The 19,805-nt window shown below is 38.6% G+C and overlaps 1 protein-coding gene across 3 annotated transcripts in view; it reads left to right on the forward strand.

Annotated features, from left to right (window-relative positions):
• The window catches only part of LOC148163660 (serine/threonine-protein kinase greatwall-like), a 35,432-nt gene that overhangs the window by 13,385 nt on the left and 2,242 nt on the right, over positions 1 to 19,805 (forward strand). The window contains exons 5-11 of one of the 3 annotated variants that reach the window (XM_088025768.1): positions 4,805 to 4,911; positions 5,135 to 5,285; positions 8,172 to 8,344; positions 10,420 to 11,565; positions 13,030 to 13,171; positions 18,785 to 18,898; positions 18,981 to 19,082. In XM_088025768.1, coding sequence (XP_087881894.1) covers positions 4,805 to 4,911; positions 5,135 to 5,285; positions 8,172 to 8,344; positions 10,420 to 11,565; positions 13,030 to 13,171; positions 18,785 to 18,898; positions 18,981 to 19,082 — 1,935 coding nt within the window. The remainder of the gene's footprint in view (positions 1 to 4,804; positions 4,912 to 5,134; positions 5,286 to 8,171; positions 8,345 to 10,419; positions 11,566 to 13,029; positions 13,172 to 18,784; positions 18,899 to 18,980; positions 19,083 to 19,805) is intronic. The other 2 variants (XM_088025769.1, XM_088025770.1) reach the window with 2 other exon arrangements.

Below are 19,805 nucleotides of genomic sequence, written 5' to 3' on the forward strand. Positions count from 1 at the left end.
AGATCTAAAATTAATGAGACTGCAAAAGCACAGTTAGTTTTTTCAGAAACATTGTAAATTAGCACGGTACTTTCCAACTGATATCTACCAATGTGTTTTAAGAAACAAAAAAGTTTAATTCTTTTTGACCTAATTAGTCTATCTTGAAATTTATTCTAAGGAAATGGTTCAAGAGAACAAAATATATGAATAAAACTTTGTAGCACCATTGTTTCTAATAGGGAGAAAGTAGAAATTACTTAAGTTTATCATAGAAACGTGGATACTTGAGAGCTTATCAACTTGGTAGCATATTGTATTCTCTATTAAAATGGTAGCAGATAGAAATAAAAACAGGATAGCAAAAAACTGGGCTTATAAATTATAAACCACGGGATTATAATTGTTTGAAACCATGGGATTATAATTGTTTGAAAATAAACAGATCTATAATTCTTTATCTGCAAGTACAAATTTCAGAAACTTTTGAAGACCCAAAGATTTTCATTTAGTTTGATAAAATCTGACCTGAGCTGATATGGGCTATTTATGGTTTTTATTACTCCCATTTCATGTAACTACTCAGATTCTTCACAGCAGTAATAATAATATTTGAGTACACGTGGCTAGATGAGATGCCACTAGGGGTGTTCCTTACTATACATTATACTGGATAGTTACCCAAAGAAAACAAAAATACTAATTTGAAAAGATAATGTGCATCCTTATGTTGATTGCAGCAGCATTTCCAATAGCCCAGATAGGGAAGCAATCCAAGTGTCCATCAATAGATGAATGGATAAAGAAGATGTGGCATGTACACACACACACACACACACACACACACACACACACACGAATATTACTCAGCCATAAAAAAGAATGTGGTTTTGCCATTTGTGACAACATGGACAGACCTGGAGGGTATTATGCTCAGTGAAATAAGTCATACAGAAAGACAAGTACCATATAATTTCACTTAATATCATGGAATCTAAAACAAAACAGACAAACAAAAAAAAGTGGAGACAGACCCATTAATACAGAGAACAAACTGATGATTGTGGGGGAGAACAGGCAAAAGGGCAAAATGTGTGAAAGGGAGGGGGAGACACAGGCTTCCAGTTATGGAATGAATAAGTCATAGGGATGAAAAGTACAGGACAGTGAATATACACAATAGTATTGTAAAAGCATTGTATGACAGATGGTAGCTACACTCATGGTGAGCATAGTATCATGGATAGAGTTGTTGAATCACTAGGTTGTGCAACTGAAACTAAGGTAAAATTGTGTGTCATACCTCAATAAAAAAACAACAAAAAAATAAAAAGTCACTATATATTTATCACATTACCTTTCTAAAATCTAAACATGTTTTAATTATGAGGCAAATCTAACTCCCTGGGTTTCAGATAAGATATTGGAAAAAGCCATAAAGCAGATGAATTTTGTGTTATGGTGATATAACAGTTTAATATTTTTTATTTTATTTTTTTCCTATCTGATGATTTATTTAAAACTTGGCTCCCATGGTGAACCTGGCTGGCTCAGTTGGTAGAGCATGCAGCTCTTGATATGGGGGTCATGAGTTCCATCCCCACATTGAGTAGATGGCTTATATGAAAAATAAAAATAAAAATAAATACAATTTGCCTCCCAAATAACTCTACATTTGTATTAGTATAAATATTAATATGACAAACATCTTTTAAGTGTACAGATTCTGAATTTGGTTTTTCTTTTTTTTTTAATAGTGGTAAAAAATTCATAATATAAAATTTACCCTTCTTAAAAAGTGAATTTTTTTTTTAAAGATTTTATTTATTTATTTGACAGAGAGAGAGAGACAGCGAGAGCAGGAACACAAGCAGGGGAGAGGGTCAGAGGGAAAAGCAGGCTTCCCGCCGGGCAGGGAGCCCAATGTGGGACTCGATCCCAGGACCCTGGGATCATGACCTGAGCTGAAGGCAGACGCTGAACGACTCAGCCACCCAGGCGCCCAAACTTTTTTTTTTTTAAAGTTCAGTAGTATTAACTATATTCACATCGTTATGCAACAGATCTCTAGAACTTTTTCATCTTGCAAAACTGAAACACTGTCCCCTGATTTCCCCTCCCCCCAGCCCCCGCAACCACAATTCTATTTTCTGTATCTGTGAGTTTGATTACTTTAGGCACCGCATATGAGTAGAACCATAGAGTATTTGTTGTTTTGTGACTGCCTTATATCACGTAGCGTAATGTCCTCAAGGTTCATCCATATCGCAGCATGTAACAGGATTTCCTTCTTTTTAAAGGCTTAATAACATTCCATTATACGGATATATGCCACTTTTTTTATCCATTCATGTGTCAGTAGACATTTGGGTTGCTTCTACCTCCTGGCTATTGTGAATTATGCAATAAACATGAATGTATAAATATCCCTTGGAGACCCTGCTGTCAGTTCTCTCCGGTATATACCCAGTTGTGGAATTCCTGGGTCATACAGGAATTCTACTTTTAATTTTTTGAGGAGCTTCTATTGTGTTTTTCATAGTGGCTGCACTATTTAACATTCCTGCCAGCCATGTACAGGGTTCCAGTTTCTCCGCATTCTTGCCAACACTATTTTCTGTTTTTTGATACTAGCCATCCTCATGGGTATGAGATAATATTTCATTATAGTTTTGGTTTGCCTTTTTCTGTTGATTACTGATGTTGAGCATCTTTTCATAACCATGTTGGCTGTTTGTGTTATCTTTGGAGAAATATCTGTCCAAATCCATTGTCCACTTAATTTAATTAGATAATTATTTTTTTAATTGTTGTTGGGTTGTAGTACTTTATATACTCTGTACATTAACCCCTTATCAGATAACTGATTTGCAGATATTTCCTCCCATTCTGTAGGTTCTTTTCATTCTGTTGATTATCTCCTTTGATATGCAGAAGGTTTTAAGTTTGACATAGCCCCATTTGTCTATTTTTGCTTTTTGCCTGTGCCTTTGGAATCCTATCCAAGAAATCACTGCCATAATATTTTTAACATTTAATTTATAAAAGATTATTTTTTAAAAAAGATTTTATTTTAGAGAGAGAGAGAGAGCGTGGACACATGAGCAGGGGGAGGGGCAGAGGGAGAGAGGCAGACTCCCAGCTGAGCCTGGAGCCTAACAGGGGTCGGGCTCCCACAACTCTGAGACCACCACCTGAGCTGAAATCAAGAGTCACTCACCCAGCCATTTGAGCCACCCAGGCGCCCCTAGTTTATAAAATATTCTTTAAGATGTTTATTGTTACCTGTTAGTTATTATTTCTCCATATGAAGAAATAAAAAAATAACAAATAAAATTTGTTAAGTTCAAATTTTCAGCTTACCTTTAAAAGTCTGATATCACATAGGAGGGCACCTGGCTGACTCAGTCGGTGGAGGATACTGATATCAGGATTGTGAGTTCAACCCCCCATTGGGTGTAGAGATTACTTAAAAATAAAATCTTTTTAAAAAAGTCTGATACCACGTAGAATATTATGCTTTTCCTACCATTTGTGGTGGGGGGGGCGTGTGATTATTTTTTTAAATTATTTTTTAAGGGGCGCCTGAGTGGTTCAGTTGGCTGGGCATCTGCCTTCAACACAGGTCATGATCCCAGAGTCCTGGGACCCTGCTTGGCGGGGAGGCTGCTTCTCCCTCTCCCTCTGCCTGCCACTCCCCCTGCTTTTACATTCTCTCTCTCTGTGTCAGGTAAATAAAAAATCTTAAAATAGGGGCGCCTGGGTGGCTCAGTCATTAGGTGTCTGCCTTTGGCTCAGGTCATGATCTCAGAGTCCTGGGATCGAGTCCCGCATCAGGCTCCCTGCTCGGTAGGGAGCCTGCTTCTCCCTCTCCCACTCCCCCTGCTTGTGTGCCGTCTGTCAGTGTCTCTCTCTGTCTGTCAAATAAATAAATCAATTTTTTAAAAAATCTCTAAATAACTAAATGATTTTTTAAAAGTAATCTCTTTACCCTACCTAGGGCTCTGACTCATGACCCGGAGATCAAGAGTCGCATGCTCTACCGCCTGACAGGCACCCACCATTTTTGATATCTAAAGAAAACAGTACATTATGTGTGAATGTTGAATTATTTTACAAAGTTATGCACTGAAACTGATAAAAATTCTCCATCAATTTCTATCTTGACCTACACTTGCACATGTTAGTTAATGGGGGGCCCATAATTTGTACTAATTCCTTAAACAGATTGTGATATTGAAATTTTAATTTATATTCCTAATATTCCTTTCTTAATTTTTCTTACCCCATCCTTTTCTAGTATTTGATTTACCAAGAATTATTTTGTTGCCAGTTAGATAATACTCTTGTTTGATGATTGAGTACTCCCTAATTTGGGTCATTACACTGTGTTCTATTCATTCCAGAGGAAGACTCTATTCTATCAAAGTTTAATGATTTCAATCAGTTGCTTTTTTTTAAATAGGGAAATATTTATCTCTCTTTTTTTTTTTTTTGACCCCTTTCACCCGTTTCTCCTATCCTCCACCCCTGCCTCTGGCATCCCATGCAAACTGTTCTCTGTACCTGTGAGCTTAGTTTTGTTTTGTTTCTTAAGATTCCATATATAATAGAGATCATATAGTATTTGTCTTTGTCTGCTTGTTGTATATGTTTACTCCATGGCATGGTGGCTTCTCTGGATACGTTCATCTTACACAAGCCAGTGTTACAGATAATGTTAATGTGGAAAGCGGACAAAGTTCAGAACAGATGATTAGTGACTAGTAAGACAAAAATATTGAAGTTTTTAAAGAATTTCATATACTTTTCTTTCCATACATAGTCATCAATATGATGGATATCCTTACGACACCATCAATGGCTAAACCTAGACAAGATTATTCAAGAACCCCAGGACCAGTGTTATCTCTCATCAGCTCTTTGGGATTTGTAAGCACTTGATTAGAAAAAAGTCACATGACATGCCCTCTCATGATTGCCATTTAAAATTGTAAATGCTTTTTTAAAATAAATGTTCAAAATAAATTTAAATATCAAGCATGTTGAGTTACTTTAACATTATCTACTTAGGTGGTATAACAGTCTATGTATTTAGGTGGTGTTTTGTGGCGGTAAATCTTAGCATTTGTTTTTGTTTTTCTCTCTTTAATAGAACACACCAGTTGCAGAAAAAAACAAAGACTCTACAAATATTCTTTCAACCCATGTATCTGAAACATCGCACCTTTCTCAAGGACTAATTTGTCCTATGTCTGTAGATCACAGGGATACTACTCCTTATTCTAGCAAACTACTAAACTCATGTGAGTATAAAAGAAAAAGGTAGTTCATTCCATTAAGTGTGTCTTTTGAGGAACAAAATGTTTTTGAATTTTTAAATTTCTAATAGGGGTTTGAAATACAAATACTTGAACAGTCTGTGGCATTCCTATATTTCTTCGTGTAAATGCCATTTCTGACACAGATTGTTGCAGATCTTTTTTTTTTTTTAATAAAGAGTTTATTTTAAGTAATCTCTATATCCAACATAGGGCTGGAACTTACAATCCCGAGATCAAGAGTCACATGCTCTACTGACTGAACCAGCCAGGCACCCCTGTTGTAGATCTTTAAGTCAACAGAATAAAATACCTAGCTAATGAGATATTCCTCAGTTAGTTTGGTATTAGAATGATCATTGGGTAAATTTCACTGTACTGGGTCTATGGAAATCTTATATAGAGAAGATGTAGTACCTATAATATTTTGTGTCTTTATAAAATTATTTCCAAAAGATTTTGAAATAAAATAGTTGAAGTAAAGATATAATTTTTCATTAGCTCACAATGAAAAACAAAAGTAGTGGAGGAAGAGAATGGGACATTTATATAGCACTTAACTTCACCTTTTATAACTTAGCAACGGTGGATGATTTAGTTCTCTGCGCTTGATGTTCTTCATCTTGGGAATGTGAATAATGATGCTTTGAAGGGCAATTAGTGTCACATGTTTTTGTAGATGTTACCTCATTTTTAATTTAGTCCTCAAATCTGTACATATCCAGGATATCTCCCTTACAAATGAGAAAATGAATGTTTGAAAATGTTTAGTTACACACTAGAAGTGGGTAAGCCAAGTCCTGATTGCAACTATAATTATCTGTCCACTGACCCTTTCTTCCAAAGTCAATGAGTCTTATCTCTCTGTCAAAATCACTTCTGTGGAAATCAAAATGGCTGAAAAACATAAATAGCTTTGACAAATAAAAAGTACTAAAATACAGAATATGCAGTTGCTACTACAGCCTTATTCTTAAATGAAAGTAATGGCATCTCCCTTAGTTGTTTTTTAAATCTAGTCAGAAGTAAATCAGGGCAAGGCACTGCTGGTCACCAAGTGGATATCAAGATGAATAAGAGAGGTCCTTGCCTCAGAAGAACTTGTAATTCTGTGGTGATTACATGTGTAAAGGGATAACAATAGCAATCCTCTAAAATAAAATCGCAAGAAGGATACTGTGATACAACACAGAAAGTGTTAAATGCTAACTGGGAAAATAAGGAACGGTTCTCAATGAAGATATAGCAGTAGCTCCAAGTGTACTGGAAAAGCATTTCGGATAGAGGCATGAACAAAGGCACAGACACTTGGAAGTATTCCATCTTCAGACAATGGGGATTAAACGTGTTTTGTGAGAATGGGAAGCATGTGCAAGGGGAAGGGAAGCTTAGCAGGTAGATGGGGAAGGATTAAGTGTCATTACAGGGAACCTAGAATTTAAGCTGTAGAAAAAGGGGAGTCCTCAAAAGTTCCAAAGAGGGGCGCCTGGTGGCTCAGATGGTTAAGCATCTTCCTTAGGCTCCAGTCGTGATCCCACGGTCCTGGGATCGAGTTCCGCATTGGGCTCCCTGCTCAATGAGGAGCCTGCTTCTCCCTCTCCCTCTGCCCCTGCTTGTGCTCGCTCTCTCTCTCTCTCTCTGTCAAATAAATAAAATCTTTGAAAAATAAAATAAAAAACACAAAAGTTCCAAAGAAAGGAATGGTCTGATTATATCACTGATCCAGAGAGAACTCTTTAGCAAATACACAGTGCGCACATGGCATTGGGGTAGACACAAATTTCCACATTACTGGGGCGGGGGGGAGGGACAAGCTGAGCAGTTTAGTCACATATCAAGGTCAGTGTCCAATGAGTGAGGAATTTCATTGAGAGGGTTTATGTACCAAAAATAAAGTTGCTTTAGATGGCCATTGAAATTCTGTTTCTAGTTTTAAAGTTCCAAGATTCATTAAATCAAAAAATTGTAAGAATTTACTTGAGATTAAAGTCATGAGTTCACCTGCTTTGGGAAAGAAAAGGCAAGATATACATATCTTTTTATATACATAGAAAATCTGTATATGCACATATGATCTTTAGTAAAAGCCTATTGTGTCTCATAAGTTCAGGAACAACAGTTTTTAGCATGAGTCTATGAGAGACAAACATGTATCATGTAGGTGATGCTGCTTTCTTGTACTGGCTTGCTGTTAGCCAATTCACTGTTACTTGTTTTACCCAGTCGTATAAAATATCCCTCATGGATGTAGATAATTCACGCTTGTGAGCACATAAGCCTCAACATTAGAAAAAAGCTATGTTTTTTATTTGAGAGAGAGCGAGAGAGCACAGGAGGGAAGGGGAGGGAGACGGAGAGAGCATCTCAGGCAGACTCCATCCTAAGCCTGGAGCCCGATGCGAGGATCCATTTCATGACCCGGGCATCACGACCTGAGTGGAAACCTAAGAGTCAGATCCTTAACTGGTTGTGCCACCCAGGTGCCCCTAAAGCTATGGTTTTAATTAAATACGAATTGAACTGAGTAAATTTAGTCACATTCCTATCTTATATCATATCTGGATATAGCATATCAATAATGCTCCTTTATCAAGAAGAGTTTCAAAGTGGATAATGGGTTTCCTCCTAATTACAGCTTAGTTCTTTTGTCCTGATTTTCACCTGTGAATGTTGAGGGTTTGCTTTTTTCTCCGTAAACGTTCACAACAGTACTTGTATGTCCAAAACACCTGAGCCATCCTGGCGGATCGGATAATGTTTACACAGACAGAGCTCTGATGTACAATACTTAATACTTTGCCTAATTATCTGGAAAGATTCAGGTTTGGTGAGGAACTCAGACAGATGTGACATAAGCTCCGATACATACAGGTCTTGAAACAGTTGCCTCCAATCCCGGGATGCCTGTGAAGTGCCTAACGTCTAACCTCCCGCAGTCCAGGAGAAGGCTGGCTACATCCAGTGCCAGCAGCCAGTCCCACACCTTCGTATCCAGTGTGCATTCTGAGTGCCACAGCAGCCCCCGATGGGAGAAGGACTGCCAGGCTAGAGTGACCTTTATCCCAACCCCAGCCTCTTTCCTATGTCACATTAACGGTGGAGACACTTTATACCTTTCCATGTACATTCTATAAGGAAATGAAACTGTTACATGAATGGCAGTGAAGGTAGTCTCCATTTCCGTGTATAATCTGTCAAATTATTTTTAAGTATTTCATTTCTCATTCAAATGCAGAATTATTCATGATTAATATATAATGAGCTTGCAGAAAAATGATAGTAAATATTTGTTTCAGGGCATCTAGATGGGCTTTTTTTTATTTTTTAATTTTTATTTTATTTTAATTTTTTTATCTTTTTAAAGATTTTATTTATTTCTTTGACAGAGAGAGACATAGCGAGAGAGGGAACACAAGCTGGGGAGTGGGAGAGGGAGAAGCAGGCTTCCCGCTGAGCGGGGACCCCCACGCAGGGCTCGATCCCAGGACCCTGGGATCATGACCTGAGCCAAAGGCAGACGCTTAACGACTGAGCCACCCAGGCACCCCAAGTTTTAAATTATAATAAGGTTTCCTTCATAGAGTGCACATAAAATAATGTTAGATTAGAATTATGTCAATACGCAAAAAGTAGACCTTCTGTTTGAGTAAATAATTTGGATTGTGTTTACTCCTTATTCTCAGGAATGTGATTTTCTTCGTTGTTGGATATTTGTGTTCTAGAAGTAAAGTCAGATTATTTTTTAGTCAAGGCAGTGTTTCTTGATCTTTTTCCCTTCTCTTATAGGCTGCTCTACAGGTAATACACGCTACAGGATAAACAGATTTCCTTTCCTAATAACTTACTTCACCTCTTTGCTGTTCAAGAAAGCATATTGTGTAATATTTCAAACCATACACAGCTTTACCTTCTCCCTACCCCTTCTGTATCTGTGGGGAATACAATGATTGGATTATGGTAGTGCTTCTCAAGTTATGATCAGAGGAGTGACGATGGACCACAGGGGAACCCTGATAAACCCTGTGCTAATCCCTGGATGATCTGTGCCTGCAGATCTGTGAGTTGTAATTTAGGGATTTTTGCTATTGTTGTTCATGACTAAGCACTCCTTATTATTACTAAGTAAGTTAATGAAGTTTGATTTTTACATACCAAAAATAGGCAGTGTTCGAGTTTATGGAAGACGCACTCTTAGTAATCTTGTAAAAATCCTGATTACCATACACCAATGTATGATACTCTGTATAAAGCTCTGATCGCACAAAAGCACCTGCAGATAGTTAGAATTCAAACAGATTTTAAGGCAAGTGGTTTGTTATCAATGCCTCATTGTTTCATCTTGTTGACAGTGGATTTTAATTCCTGTTATTTTGGGGTTTTAATTATAAATTATGATTCGTTTAGCTTCATCTTTATCAGCTTGGTTTTATTATACTTGTACGAAGTGATACCTGTTTCCGTTAACAAAAGTTTTGTCTATAATTTTCCATTAACTGTATTTTAAGTCCTGTGCATTTTGTAATTCAAAACAGAATCGTCTGTACCCATATTGCAAAGAAGGTATCTATATAATATAGCGTTACCCTCGATTTTGCCTGAAAATGTTGCTTATTAATTTGTGCTAGCTAAAGAACATCTATCAGCTATGTATCATAGAGGGGCGCCTGGGTGGCTCAGTCATTGAGCGTCTGCCTGGGCTCAGGTCATGATCCCAGGGTCCTGGGATCGAGCCCCGCGTTGGGCTCCCTGCTCGGCGGGAGGCCTGCTTCTCCCCCTCCCACTCCCCCTGCTTGTGTTCCCTCTCTCCCTGTGTCTCTCTCAAATAAATCAATAAAATCTTAAAAAAAAAGAAAACATATGGATTATAGACTATCAAATACATATTATACAAATACATATTAAATTATGAAAAGACATATTAAAGGATAGTTTGTTTGAATTTTAGACCAGTGTTTCACTCAAAATATATATAAAAACATGCTTAATTGTTTATATTGCTCTTTAATTCTCTGTTATCATTGTTCTTTTGTTCCAATGGAAAGTGGGAATAGGTAGCGTAGTAATTTATGGAGTCATTTATCCCACCTAAGTCAAGAGAGTGTTTTTTCCTCCCTCTCAGGAAAGTGACAATGCATTGGGCTCTACAGTGATGAGTTGGAATATAATAGAAAAGCCTTCATGTACAAAATCTACCGATTCCATTGAAACCAAAGGTTTCGATAAAAAGAATCTTGAGTTAGCAGTTTCTCCCATTCATAACAGCAGTGCCGTTCCTGAGACTGGAAGCTCCTGTGTAAACCTGGCTAAAACATGCTTCCCCGGGGAAGTTTCTTGGGAAGCAAAAGAACTGGATATAAATAATATTCATGTGGCCACTGACACAGCACAGTCTGGTTTTCACCAGTCAGAGCAGTGGGCTGTGGATTCTGGTGATAGGACTGAAGAGCACCTTGGGAAAAGAGGTTTTAAAAGAAATTTTGAGTTAGTTGACTCTAGTCCTTGTCAGAACATCATACAGAATAAAAAAAACTGTGTAGAGCAGAAGTCTAGAAATGAAATGAGCGATGGTTATATAAATCAAAGGACGGGCTTAACAACTGAGGTCCAAGACCTGAAGCTATCTGTATGTGGTCAGCAAAGTGACTGTGCTGATGAGGAGAACGTGGTCAGTTCTTTCATTGGTAAACCACACACCCCAGAAAAATCACCTACCCCAATGATAGCAAAAAACCTTCTGTGTGAACTGGATGAGGACTGTGATAAGAATGACAAGAAGGACCTCCTCAGTTCTAGTTTTCTATGTTCCGACGCTGAGAGAGCTTCTAAAAGTATTTGTATGGACTCCGATTCATCTTTTCCCGGAATTTCTATCATGGAAAGTTCATTAGAAAGGCAGTCCTTAGATCCAGATAAAAGCATCAAAGAATCCTCTTTTGAAGAATCAAACACTGAAGACCTACTCACCGTATCACCCAGCTGGCAGGAGAATACCTTGCCGAAAGGTGATGAGAATCCTGCTGTCCAAGGCAGTAGCCAAAAAATGTTAGCTCCGTCTTCAGAGGTGTTGAAAACATTAACCTTATCTAAAAGAAATGCTGTAGCTTTTCGAAGTTTTAACAGTCATATCAATGCGTCCAATAACTCAGAACCATCCAAAATGAGCATTACCTCTTTAGATGCAATGGAAATTTCATGTGTTTATAGTGGTTCGTATCCCATGGCTATAACCCCTAATCAAAAAGGAACATCCTATATGCCATATCAGGTATGTTCTAACTTTTTAACACTTTGTCGTTAGATTTTATACCCATAAACTATGAAGGCCAGATACTTGCCTCTCACCTAGACTATCTGAGATTTTCTGTTCTGCTGGTTGGGAATCTGTGGACTGTTGGGAGGTTTTGATGCCAAAAGGCAAAGCTGGTAGCAATTTATTATTATTAACTAAAGCACTTCTTCATTTGCTCTCTAGCCTTTCACATATTTTCTTTTTATAAGATTTTATCTATTTGAGAGCGCATGCATGCACGAGCAGCGGGGAGGGGCAGAGGGAGTGGGAGGAGCCAACTCCCCACTGAGCGGGGAGCCCGATGCTGGGCTCGATCCCAGGACCCCGGGATCATGACCTGAGCCAAAGGCAGCCACTTAACCAACTGAGCCACCCAGGTGCCCCTAGACTGTCACATATTTTCAATCACATGTTTACATATTTACAGTCACATATTTTCACTTGACAACAGCAACTCTAAGATACAATATTAAAGTTCACTCTATCTTACTCCCTTTTAAGGACCTTCCTAGATTATCTCTTTTCTTTGTAGGAAATAGTTGGAAAATATATATTTCAAATCTTATGTTATTTTTATTTTCTAAACCTTTTTCTTAACAAACCCAAAGTTTCATTTTTTTTCTTTTTTTGGAGATATGACATAAAGTTGAGAGTACAAACTCTGAATTAGGGTCACAAGACTTGGAGTTTTCTATTCAGAACTTACTGAGTGACTTAGAAGTCCGTTTTCCTCAGAGCCTCAGCTTCTTACCTCTCTGTAGAATATGCTGACACCTCTCCCACTGGTCTCACAGAGTCCTTGTGAGACCACAAAGTATCTTTAAAACTTACATACCAATTAGCACAAGAAGTTATTTATATTTTGTTCCAGCTGATGTGTTGTCCCAGTAATTCAATCATTTGTCAGCCACAACGTCCCTCAGTGACCATTCTTAAGTTTGTATTAATCCATTCTACCAAGAAAGAAATTTTTCTTGCGGATTTCTTCATTCTTTCTTGCATATCTTGATCTTATTGAAATAATTGGTCTTATCTAAGCTATTTAATTTCACCAGCTATCAGGACTGTTCAAAATTATAGTTGGTAATGAGTCCATTTTCAAAACTGATCAGGGATTTGAGTATGTCTTTTATGCCCAGCAGCCTAGCTTTGCTTTTTTAGCATTTCTGTTCACTGTAAAAGGAATGAAGTTATGGGGTGCCTGGGTGGCTCAGTTGGTTAGGTGGGTGTCTGCCTTCGGCTCAGGTCATGATCCCGGGGTCCTGGGATCAAGCCCCACATCGGGCTCTCTGCTCAGCAGGGAACCTGCTTCTCCCTCTGCCCCTCCCCCTGCTTGTGCCGGCTCTCTCCCTCTCTCTCTCCCTCTGTCAAATAAATAAATAACATCTTAAAAAGAAAAACAGAAATGAAGATATTTATTGTAAACTCTTGTTAAATTAGCAGACCCCAAATCAGGTCAAATCAGGAACCCCATACCGAACTCCAAAGAGTGTGAGGCGAGGGGCAGCCTCCGTGGATGATGGGTGGATTCTTGGGACTCCGGACTACCTCGCACCTGAGCTGTTATTGGGCAGAGCCCATGGTAAGGCTTCCATGTCTTGAGTTTCTGAAGTGTTCTCTAGCACTACATTTTCTTTTGAGGTGAAATTGTTCTAAATTTCTTTGGTATTTGAATTGCCTAGAGTGAGAGAACAGGAACTCATGTGACACTCTTTTCTCGTAAATATGGCATTTCTTATGGTAAAAGAAGACATGCAGCCATTTGATCTTTGCCTTCCCACTCAGTCTCCGGGCCCCAGAGAAGTCCTACCGCCCACCTGCTCTGTCATCTTAGTTCAAAAAAGTCTCCTGAGGTCTGTTCCAGCTTTGGCTCAGGAATGCAGAGTTGAGCCAAAACTTCTGTTCAGTCTGTAGCAGCGCACTCCTGGTTAGAGCTCGCGCTCAGAAACTTAGAAGACCCTCACCACAAGGGTCAAGCCAGAGAGGAGCCATCTTCGGGACGCAACAGAGGAAGACCGGGTGGCATTTTTACCTAGCGTCTTTTTTCCCCTTCCTCTCTCTGAAGAATTTTCCCTTCCTGCCTTCTGAAACGAACTGTATTGGTTTCCTAGGGCTTCTATAATCAAGTGCCACACACTGGATGGTTCAAAACAACAGGAATTTATTGTCTGACAGTTCTGGAAGCTGGAAGTCTGGAATCTAGGCGTGGACAGGACCATGCTCCCTCTGAAAGGTATAGGGGAACGACCTCGCCCCTTCCAGCTTCTGGTGGTTTGCCTGCAACCCATGGCTTGCAGGGGCCTCACTCAGACCAGCATGTGGTATTCTCCCTGTCTCCATGGTCACGTGGCTGTGTTTTATAAGGACACCAGTCATACTGGATTAGGGGCCCACCCTACTCCAGTGTGACCTCTGCAAGGACCGTATTTGCAGATGGCATACTCAGAGGACCTCACGGTTAAGACTTGAACATGTCTTTTCAGGGAGACATAATTCAGTCCATAATGTGATCACCTTCTTGATCTTGTCAGTTACTTCCCTATTCTTCAGGCTCCTTTGGTGATCGACTGTCTCATCTTCCCCCCCCTCAACACACACACCCCTTCTATTTTTATTTCTATGCTGCTTTTCTCCTTAGCCTGCCAATAAGCTTCCACCCTTGTCTTTCCCCACCACCCACCTTCTCAAAGGTTGCCTCTTTCCATTGCCTGATTATTTTTGCTCTGGCAATCTGATTTTTATCCCTACCATTTAACTGACACTTTTTTTTTTAGGATTTCTATCTGTAAGTGATCTACTCCCAACATGGGGCTTGAACTCACAACCCTGAGATCAAGAGTCGTACCCTCTACTGACAGAGCCCTCCGGGCGCCTGTAACTGGCGCTTTTTTATTACCAGTCGTCAGTGACGTCACTCTTGTCAGATCTGCCAGCCTCTTCTCGGTCTCCTTCGTCTTCCCTCTGTTGCTAACTCCTCAGCTCTTCAGTATATAGAGATTCTTCCCGATCCTGCCTTTTCCCTTGTTTCCCTACCCCTGCTTCCTGTTAATATCTCTCCCGTGACTTCAGCAGTCACGTCCTCGTCGGTGCTTCCCAAATATCTGTCTCTAATCCTGACTTTCTCTAGGGGCGTACACGTGGCCAAAGTACCTGCGCGGCATTGCCCTGGGGATTCAAGTACTGTGTGTCAGTACAGGACGTGTCCAGCTTGCTCTTCCTCTGTTTCCTCTCTCGGTTCTGCCATCTGCGTGATGACACCGACGTTGTCCCTGCATTCAGGCTTTTAAATCCAGTCAGTTCTGTCCCTGCAGAATTTCTTCTCACCTTTTAATCTCTGCCACTGTCTTCTGTAAGAACCTCCTCTTTCCCTTTCATTAATTTACGAGCTCTCTTCCTGGGACATCAGCTTCATCCTATCGTCTATAATCATTGCCACCAGATTTTCCCTCGGAAGACATAAAGTGGCCCGTCATTCTGCTTCTCCCCTTAAAAACCACGATGGCTCCTTCCTACCTGCAGAACAAACTCCAGATTACTGATCATGGCATCGGAGGCTCTAAGCTCTTATACTAGCCTCGTCTCTCAAGGAATCTCTTTTATAAACAACAAATGTGTTTCGCACACACAGTTTGGCGTCTGGGTAGTCTACGATCGAGGCACTGGCGGAGTCAAAGAATCTCATTATAGGTCTTATGTTCCCATTCCACTTCTTAGACACATTATTTTCAGGTTTTCCTTATTTTGCACAAGTATTTTGCCTTCGTTGAAAAAAGCCAGAACCCAGTCCTCTTCCAGTCAAATTTCTTCTCATCTCATTATCTGTTCAAATGCTACCTCTTTCACAAAGCATCCATTGGCCACCTATGGAGAAGTAGTTCATGTCTCTGCCACTTTATTAGAAATTATTTAAAGCTTATGTCATTTTACCTTATGTTATTACATTTATCTCCACTGCAAAAGCTTAAGAAAATTTCTTAAGACGAGAGTCTAGGTTTCCCTTCTACATAGCACTCCAGGAGGATTCCTTGGTAGCACTCACTAACACTGTTAATAATCTCTACAGTGTTGAAACACATTTCGAATTCCCCCTTATTAGCGCAAGCAACTAAATTCCTCTGGGCACCTAACTGATCTTTGTACAGTGTCCATGTTGCTAAGTTACAGGTTTGCCAGCTCATTTCCTATAATATACATTTTCTCTACTTAGGATACAGTATAAAACTAAGCTTCACATATAAAGCTTACTTTTATACTTTTTAGGATCTTGCCACTATTTTAATGAGACATCGAGTTACCCCAGCTATCTAGTGATTTATTTTAAGATTTTCATTTTCTATAAAATATTTGATACACAGTTCTTAAAATAACAAATGATACAAAGAAATTGTTTTTTTTTTTTTTTTTAAAGTAGGCTCCACACCCAGCATGGAGCCCAATGCAGGGCTTGAACTCACAACTTTGAGATCAAGACCTGAGCTAAGATCAAGAGTCAGACACTTAACTGACTGAGCCATCCAGGGCCCCAGTACAAAGCAATTCATAATTTAAAAAGAAAAATCACTGCTTTATACCTCTTTCCCCAAATCCCAGGCCTCAAGGGCAGTCTCTATAACAACTTTGTTTCTTGTATTGACCTCTGTGTTTCTAAACATCATGCTGAGAACAGCTAAGACTTCTCTGAGCCCTCCATGGTCTCCCCCGTTCTACCAATTACTTAGGAACTCTGGCCAGAGTTTCCCGTAGCTTCTTGTGCATATTTTTATTTCATTTCTCTTAATATTGTGTCAAAATTATCTGCCTGGAGTAGGTTGTTTTCTCCTTGGAAAAAGCTCTTTCTTATTTACCTTTGTGTCCCTTGTGTCTGGCATAACATTTAGGATCTAGTTTGGTGAAGGATGTGAGGATGAACTCATGATTTTAATACAACGTACCTAACTTCTCTTTTCTTACATGCAGGATTTCTGGCTTCCGGTGAGTGAACTTCTCTATAAAGTAATATGGCAAAGCAAATTAAACTGGTCAAAGTATAACTAGATCACATTGCATAAAAAAGTATTTTCCCTTTCATCTTACTTAGGAAATAGAAAATGAACTGTATTCTGTCTTCTGAACAGGAGGACATCCGGGCAGAATGTTCTCTATGAAGACAAATGTAGGCATGTAGCATTTTTTAAATAACTTTTAAAGGCGGCCGAGAGTAAAGATACAGCCTTTTTCTTGCAACCCAGAAAATAGGCTTATTAAAAATATTAAAATTAGCACCGACAAAAGAGCTTGAATTTTCCTACCCATTGAATTCCATTATTATTAGAAAACAGAAAGGCCTAATAGTATCAGTGTACAAATTACAGATGGGGGTTTCATATTAGAAAACCAATAGTGTGAAACAAGTTTGTTCTATTTCTCTGGCTAATAGTATGTATTATAATTGCTCCAGTTTATCATCATGTGTGATCTTATTAGACTTTGACTCAAATATATGGGTATGTCTGACATATCCATGGAGAAATCGTGTCAGTTTTTGACATGAGTACATTTTGGCTGAGCTGGGAAAAGGGTTCTAGTTTCTAACCTAAGTAAAATAATGAAGATACCTATTTTTTCCTGACTCCTCCCCTACTTTTCTGTTATTTGGTTATTCTATCTATTCTTTCTCAGTGCTGCTTAAAAGGTCCACTAACCAAGGTGGTTTGTATGGGGTTTTTTTTATAGTGATTATTATAGAAATAGAAGTCTATAGACTGTTTACATTCTTTGTTCCTTAGGGAAGATGGGATTATGTGGCTTGCAATGAAGAGGCACTCTAAATGCATGCGATTATTTTCCTAATGGCAGATTCTATAGTGCTTTCCTACTTGTTTTAAAATGGAATGGTGGCAGTTGCTTAACCACAATAATGAATTTTGTGAAACTGATTTTATAGCAGTTTATTTTTTATTAGATTTTTTTATTTGAGAGCGAGCAAGCAAGAAAGAGAGCACGAGCAGGGGAGAGGCACAACAGGAGAGGGAGAAGCAGACTCCCTGCTGAGCAGGAACCCGACATGGGCTCGATCCCAGGACCCTGGGATCATGACCTGAGCCAAAAGCAGACATTTAACTGATTGAGCCACCCAGGCGTCCCGTGAAATTGATTTTAAAGAGTAATTTTCAAGCACATTTACTACTAGACTAGAATTCCTATTTTAAATTTATATTGAAGTTAATCATTTTTTGACTAAAATTAACCTTTGCTTCAGAAATACTTTTTCATAGAACTAACAAATCTATAAACCAGATTATAAGGTCATGTTTAAAATAATTGTTGGAAACATCTTTGTGTATAGATGATGCTTCCAGTAAAGATCTTTAGAAATCAGTTCTACGGATTTATTAAGACTTACCTCCAGGGGCGCCTGGGTGGCTCAGTCGTTAAGCGTCTGCCTTCCGCTCAGGTCATGATCCCAGGGTCCCGGGATCAACCCCCGCATCTGGCTCCCTGCTCAGCGGGAAGCCTGCTTCTCCCTCTCCCAATCCCCCTGCTTGTGTTTTCTCTCTCGCTGTGTCTCTCTCTGTCAAATAAATAAGTAAAATCTTAAAAGAAAAAAAAGACTTACCTCCTAATTACCTCCTCAAGCCATAGTTTAAGTGAATATTTTTTGTTAAACTAATTTGTCCTTCTCTGTTTTTAAAAGGAGTAAAAGGACATTAAAACACTGTAAGGCTTTCCTTCCTTAACCAGGCTGTCCTCCAATTAGTATAAGTGTTGCTACTTCATCTCATACCCATGTGAGTAGGTGGAGTACAAAATCATCTAAATGTTATTGTTTCCCTCCCCCATTTGAAATTGACAAGTACTCTATTTTAGAGAGTAATCTGTGGGTTAAATGTATTTCTACTAGTGTTTTAGGATTTAGAACAAGTAAATATCCTGAATATGAGAGGTTTTTAGTGAGTGACAAAAGAAAGATAACTTTAGCTTTTCTTTGACTAGCTGTGTTAATTGCTAATCTAAACTTCGTGGAGAATAGAGAAGGAAAATAATTGCCATGTTACTGAAATGAAGATAATTTGGGTTTTTGTACCTTATGGACTAGAAGAAAGCCTTAGGAAATGAATGCCTTGACTGTGCCCAAATATCCATGTAGTAACGTTTTAGTTGATGAAACATTTGCACAAAATGCTTGCAAGTGCAACTACTCCCTCTTAAATTCCAGGTCCTGCAGTAGACTGGTGGGCACTTGGAGTTTGCTTGTTTGAGTTTCTAACAGGAATTCCTCCTTTCAATGATGAAACACCACAACAAGTATTCCAAAATATTCTGAAAAGAGGTGATTCTTTTTCTATGAAGACAGATGCATTTATCTCTGTGTATTATTTGATCAATGATTAACAAGCTATTTGTATCTGTAGATATCCCTTGGCCTGAAGGTGAAGAAAAGTTATCTGATAATGCTCAAAATGCAGTAGAAGTACTTTTAACTCTTGATAATGCAAAGAGAGCTGGTATGAAAGGTAAGGTTTTGTGTTAATAAACTCCTAGCTTGATTTGTTTAAGATGAACTGTAATAATGATACTAAGTTCTAGGACAATACTATAGATAATCTGACTGCTAAATTGGTTAAAAATTTCTTCAGTTTATTTTTGCCTGCTAGATATGCATTGATATATTTGTCCTTATTCTGCATTAAAATTCAGTGCATCAGGTTGGGATACTCACTCACTGAATTTTATTAATCTCAAACAGGTACCTTAAAGCAATCTTATGTTGTCAGTGTCTTGGGTTTTTTCAAAGCCTAATAAAGTTACTCATCAACCAATACAGGAAATTTTTTTTTGTTATCAAAACTCTCTTCTATAATTTCTGACTGCTTCATTTCTGATATTATCGACTGACAAATGTATCAAGTTCCAGGTTGTCTCAAATAAGACAAATCTGGTATCTTTGTGATCCATTCAATGGTTTTTTCCAATGGAGGGGTATATTAAACTCCAATTTTGAAACTAGGAAACTCATTAGCTTTAATTTAGATTCAATTAGGTTTAATGTCAGCTGCCTTAAAATCCCTTTTCTAACAAAGTGTACATAGACAAAGAAGCAGCTATGTCCCCAAATGCATTTCCATGTGGTCTAAGGCATTGAGAAAAATGAACTTCAGTAATATGTCACTTGTGTCAGCTTCTAGGTGTTCCCTCTAATAAGATCAACAGTTTATTTGCTTATTTAACAAATCCTG

The sequence above is a fragment of the Eumetopias jubatus genome, unplaced genomic scaffold, assembly GCF_037043125.1.
Source record: "Eumetopias jubatus isolate StellerSeaLion01/CBP00866 unplaced genomic scaffold, mEumJub1_p1.0 scaffold_8, whole genome shotgun sequence".
In the NCBI taxonomy this organism is placed as follows: domain Eukaryota; kingdom Metazoa; phylum Chordata; class Mammalia; order Carnivora; family Otariidae; genus Eumetopias; species Eumetopias jubatus.